The sequence below is a fragment of the Epargyreus clarus genome, unplaced genomic scaffold (assembly GCF_041222505.1).
Source record: "Epargyreus clarus isolate Ecla_fem2 unplaced genomic scaffold, WU_Ecla_fem_2.2 ptg000019l, whole genome shotgun sequence".
Lineage (NCBI taxonomy): Eukaryota > Metazoa > Arthropoda > Insecta > Lepidoptera > Hesperiidae > Epargyreus > Epargyreus clarus.
The window spans coordinates 15862741-15868539 of NW_027332227.1; the positions used below are offsets into that span (position 1 = coordinate 15862741).

Here is a 5799-nt window from a genome sequence, read left to right on the forward strand (position 1 = left end):
ATGTTATGGCCTACTTAGCTAAGTATTACTTGACTAAGCATTGATTGACTTGGAAACCTCCAACAGTCTACATTTAAGCAGCATTTACAAATAGATATGTCCTATAGTTTCATCCATAATATTTAGGTAAACCTTTTTACACGCCCTATATTAACATTAGGGCATAAGTTTGGCAAAAGTAAATAATTAATAAGGATTTCGGGATTGTCAAAAATCAAAGTCACTCGTCACAATTTAAGTATTGTAAAAACTAAAAGCTAATCTAAGAAAAAAAACAGATTAACCGTTTTAACACGTTCCCTGCGGCACAGATTTTTCTGTACTTTCCATTACTGTGTTACGAGTTGTTTTAAACCTCGTCCTATATCCGACATTGTGGCGGCACGAGGCGTGTTAAATCCCACCGCCCGAAGGAGACTAAAATCCTTTTTTTAGCGCCAAATAAGACAAAATCGACGGCTTTTGTCTTGATTATTATTAACAATGAGTTGATTAACCTAAAACTGCCGCCGCCCTTGGTTAAATTCGTTACTTTAGATTCTATGGGTAAAATAAAATGTGGGTCTAATGCACCTCGGACCGCACTGAAAAATGGCAGGTTTCCATATAATTTAGTGATGGGAAAATAAATATCGATTTTATTTTATTGTTTTTATTTATCAACGTTATGGACAGAATGAATACAAAAAGGGGAAAAGTTATGGATGTTTTTCATTGAAACATTTCAGACAATAAGGTTTTTTGCAAACAGTGCATTCCGTGAGATTTTTTTTTGGTTTTTTTGTCTGCCTCACGACATGTCAAGAATGTGCGGAGTTTTTCGTAGCATCCGACACATCTCTTCTTCTTTGGACCCTTATCGAGATGATATGCTTTCTTTGCAGTGGATTCTGAAAAGTAGGAGCGAGTAGATTAGGGTAAAGAGTAATCGGAATACTCGGTAACGATTTTGCCTACGTTTCCTATATCAATAATGTAGCTACTTAACTTTTGTTTGAACCATAACAGGAAACGTAATTATCTATAATGTAATTTCTTACTATATACGCCTAGCCTGCCAAGTCTCACTACTGGACTTTCACCTAGACAGAGTATATTTGTGACTTACCTGTTTTTGAAATATCTTCCTGTATTCTGATTCTGGCTCAGATTTTTCAACCGGTTTTTCTTCATCTTCCTCCATGATCAACTTTTTTCGGCAACGTTTCGACATGATAATTTTCAACATAAAGACAGCGGTCCTACTTCGTCGCTACGCAGCCTCGACTGCGTTGCACAACACTAACCACGTGAAGCTAGCGTGGGGTGCGGTACGAGGTGCGTGGGGAAACGAGGCGTTCCCAACCTCGTTCCGCACTGTGTTAGCATTATTATTTGTTCAGTGCGGTACGAGGTCTAACAAACCCGACATTAGGTTGGTGTACCATAGAACTAGGAATCAGTAGCACATCACAAACATATAGTTATCACTCTCCTACACTGAACCAGACGGAAGTTATGCCTCTCGCACCACAGAGAAGTTAAAGTTTTTTCTTACCGCTATAACGACCAGACATGGACGAGGTGTTTTAAGCCGCGTTCCGCAGCTAACGTGTTAATAATGTAGTACTTTAAAGTAAAACTTAGAACCACTTCTAACTAAGCTAAAATTGTTACAAATAATGTATCTTAAATAACTCTAAACTAAAATGTCAACGCGTTAATTCATAAATACTGAATTATAAAACAATTTACTACTAACATTAATACGAAACCAAAGTGTTGGTTAATCAATCAGAGCTGTCCCGATTGTCACGCGGCTGTCACGTTGTCGTGTCCCGCGAGTGAGGATTGTTTCATCGTTCCGTAACGCTTTTCATATAAAATATGGAAGCGCTATTGTTGAGGGTTAAATATAAACAATAGTTAGTCTGTGGTTATAGTCATTGTGTGTAGGTTTTTGTATGCACAATTGCGTAGATATTTTTAACATGTTTTTATAAACTTGAGTTGTATGTATGTATGTATGTAAAGAAATCTTTGATCTTGATTTTTACCCACGTTGAACGGTTCGATTAATTTAAAATTTTGAACAATTATCAACAACCGATTACAATACACGATTTTAATAATTTTATCCCACTCTCCTCATCAGGGTCGTCAGGAATCAGGATTAACGATTTTCCTTGTGCGATTATAGCGTGGTTTTTAGTTTTTAAATTATAATTTATTTATTTTTATTATTGAACTGGCAAGCGAGCATGCAGCCCACCTGGTGGTAAGTTGTTACTGCCTCCTGTGAGCATTTGTGAGAAACCCTAGATACGATTGGATTCCTGAAGTTGGCCACAGATGCCTTGTCGCCTCTGAGGACTAAGTTGTAACGCCTCAGATGAGCATGTCTCCGCGAATATAAACACAGCAGAGCGTAGCATTTTTTTTATATGTAACCTAACTATAAGGCAGACGGGCTGATGGAAAGCAGTCACCGTCGCCTATGGACATTTGCAACACCAGAGGAGTCGCCAATGCACCTTGGCTTTGAAGAGAGCTTTTTTTACACCCATCTTGAAGAGCCTCATGTCATAGTCCTGAGGGAATACCTCAGGAGGAAGTTCATTCCACATTTTGCACGTACGCGGCAAAAAAGAACGATCAAACCGAACCGTGGAGGACCGCCACGGGTCCAGTCGATGAGGATGGAACTTCATCCTTCGGCGAGTGGTGCGATGAAGAAAGGGTGACGTAGGCACCAGATCAAACAGTTCCTCAGAACACTCACCATTGTAAAGTCTATAGAACACGCAGAGGGAACCTATGTCCCTCCGCAGGCTTAAGGGTTCTAACCGATCAGAGATCGCTGGGTCATTGACGATTCGCACCGCACGTTTCTGTAGGGAGTCAAGTGGGTTAAGCTGGTATTGTGGTGCCCCTGCCCAGAGATGCGAGCAGTAGGGTAAGGTGGTGTAAGAGTGCGCGGTTGATAAGAGTGCGCATTGCACGGCACATTGGTTCTGTGCGAGGTCTGCGGCTAACTTCAGTTGTGTTTTGGTTCATTAGTGACAAGTGTTACGCTGCCGAAAAAAAATCGAAATTGGATATAAAACGGAGACACCACGTAAGTCAATTGTTTTTTACTCGTTTTGATGTAATTTTCTTGCGTTTTGCACAGATTTCGTTTCGTAAACTACTAGTTTAACAAGATTATTCATTTATTATCTGAATAATGTACCTACTTGGCTAATCCATTCGTTCGAAAAACTTCGCACAAATGTCAATAGATGGCGTCAGTAGTTAAATATGTTTAGGAAGTGTGAAGTGTATAAGAGTGCGCACGGTGTGTGCGTATAAGAATGCGCGCGTACTCTTACACGACATTTATTTTTCGATATTATAGTGTGTAAAACGAAGTCGTATTTCTTAAATTCAAATAAAATTGTACAAACTTAACTTAAAAACTTGTTTTTTTTTTCGTCTCTTTACAGAATGTCTCGAAGAAAACGAACCACTCAGCGGCAAAATGTTTCGTCAGAGGTTCTTGATGAAGCTCGAAAATTAATAGAAAAAGGACAGTCGAAGCGTTCTGTCGCTGAACATTTTGGGATGGCGGAGTCTACGTTGAGGAAGAGATTGAAATATTCTGACCCTCCAACTAAATTAGGCCGATATGAAACAACATTTTCATGCGAGGTTGAAAAAGAATTCAAGAAACATTTGAACATTCTTGATAACATGTACTTTGGTTTAACAGCAAAGGGTTTACGTGGGCTAGCTTTTGAGTATGCTAAAGTGTACAATATACCTAACAGGTTTAATGCGGAATCTAAATTGGCTGGAAAAGAATGGTTAAGATGTTTTCTGAAGAGACATCCTGACATATCGTTAAGGCAACCAACTGCTACTAGTGTGGCCAGAGCTATGGGGTTCAACCAGGCACAAGTGGACAGATTTTATGTTAATTTAACAGCACTGAAAGACCAATATAACTTTCCACCACATAGAATATTTAATATGGATGAGACGGGAATTACCACAGTGCCCAATAAACCCCCTAAAGTTTTAAGCACCAAAGGCAAAAGGTCGGTAAATAAAATATCAAGTGCAGAAAGGGGAGTTAATATGACTACTGTAAATGCTATGAGTCCGACGGGCATTTTTGTACCACCCGCCTTCATATTTGGTAGGAAAAGAATGAAAGCGGAACTTTTAGATGGTGCCCCTATGGGCTCTGTCGGTATGGTGTCAGATTCAAGTTTTATTAATACAGATCTTTTTCTAGATTGGTTGACACATTTCAAGGATCACACGAAACCATCAAAGGAAGATCCAGTTCTCCTTATACTAGATAATCATGTGTCCCATTGCACTATCAGTGCCATAAATTACTACCGCGAAAATCATATTATTGCTTTAACTTTGCCGCCACATGCAAGTCATAAACTGCAGCCCCTTGACTGTGGCTTTCATACTATCCTTAAAAAGTACTATGCCAATGAATGCGAAAAATGGTTGCGTAACCATCCCGGCAGAGCAATAACGGTGTTCCAAATGGTAGGAATCTTTACGCCAGCGTACTTAAAAGCTGCCACATTATCATGTGCAGCACAAAGTTTCAAAGTTACTGGCATTGAGCCTTACGATCCCGATGTTTTTACGGAAGCCGATTTTTTAGCAAGTTCTGTAACGGACAAAGAATTGCCAACTACTGCAGCTGTGATTTCAGAACCTAAGCCACAACCATCTACGAGTCATTTAGTTGAAGTTAACAGACCTATAGACACTACTGAGAAATCCAGTATTTTAAAAGCAGTGGAGAATATTTCTCCAATTCCCAAGGCGTCCGATAGACAGACTACTATTAACAGAAAACGTAAGAAATCGGAAATCATAAGCAGCTCACCCTACAAATTAGAAATTGAAAAACAAATGGCACTTCAAACAAAACCAAAGCTAAAACTGGATACAAAGAATACTCGGTCTAAAGAGTTCAACATTCCAAAGACTACCCCAAAAAAGAAGATATGGAGATGCGGTGGGTGTCAAGAAATATATAAAGAGCCCATCACGGAAGACTGGATTGGTTGTTCGGTGTGCCAACAATGGTGGCACGAAAACTGCACTTCCTATTTAGGCAAAGGACTCTATATTTGCGACGAGTGCACTAAGAAGTAATGCGCGCACTCTTGTACGACCCAACGCGCACTCTTGTACACCCGGGTGTATAAGAGTGCGCAATTTTAATTTTTTACATTTTTTCAGTTCCTGATTTAGTCAATTATATGAATCTATTTTGTTGATTTAAAAATTGTTACCAAATATGTAGAGATTATAAATAAATAATGTTGATTTTTTAAATATGATATTTTACTTTTTATGGAGCCCCAAACTTAAAATGCGCACTCTTACACCACCTTACCCTACTCCATGTGGGCCTCACTTGCGATTTATAAAGCAGAAGGAGTTGCCCCCCAGTGAAGCACATACCACAAAGGGTTTTTTGCTCAAAACTAGTGATATCTTAATTTCTGAATGGCGTAGGTGAAGAGAATTTATATCCTTGTTAATCATTCATAATAAAAATAAATCAATTCATCAAAATAACGCCATAAATCTCACGCACATTTTCAATGAACAAACAAATTGCTACATAATTATATATATTTCCACGCACGACTCGTGTTGCAATCTACGTTGCTGACCGTACATGCCCGAGAATTTATAATGACAGCTCTCACATCCAATAATTGCCAAATATCACGACACACGTAGTAATTAATTGTAATTGTCATATGGTATTTCATTCAATTTATAGTTGGTAAT

General features: G+C 38.9%; 1 protein-coding gene across 1 annotated transcript; it reads left to right on the forward strand.

The window, feature by feature from the left end:
- Positions 1 to 3033: 3033 nt before the first annotated feature.
- LOC140750477 (uncharacterized) lies at positions 3034 to 5299 on the forward strand. Its single transcript, XM_073084021.1, has 2 exons — positions 3034 to 3097; positions 3465 to 5299. The coding sequence occupies exon 2, from the start codon at positions 3466 to 3468 to the stop codon at positions 5149 to 5151; it is 1686 nt and encodes a 561-aa protein (XP_072940122.1). The 5' UTR covers positions 3034 to 3097; position 3465; the 3' UTR covers positions 5152 to 5299.
- The last annotated feature ends 500 nt before the right edge of the window (positions 5300 to 5799 follow it).

Bases quoted from the DNA above. Each gene is read 5' to 3' on its own strand.
- LOC140750477 (XM_073084021.1), top strand. From the start codon at position 3,466: ATGTCTCGAAGAAAACGAACCACTCAGCGGCAAAATGTTTCGTCAGAG.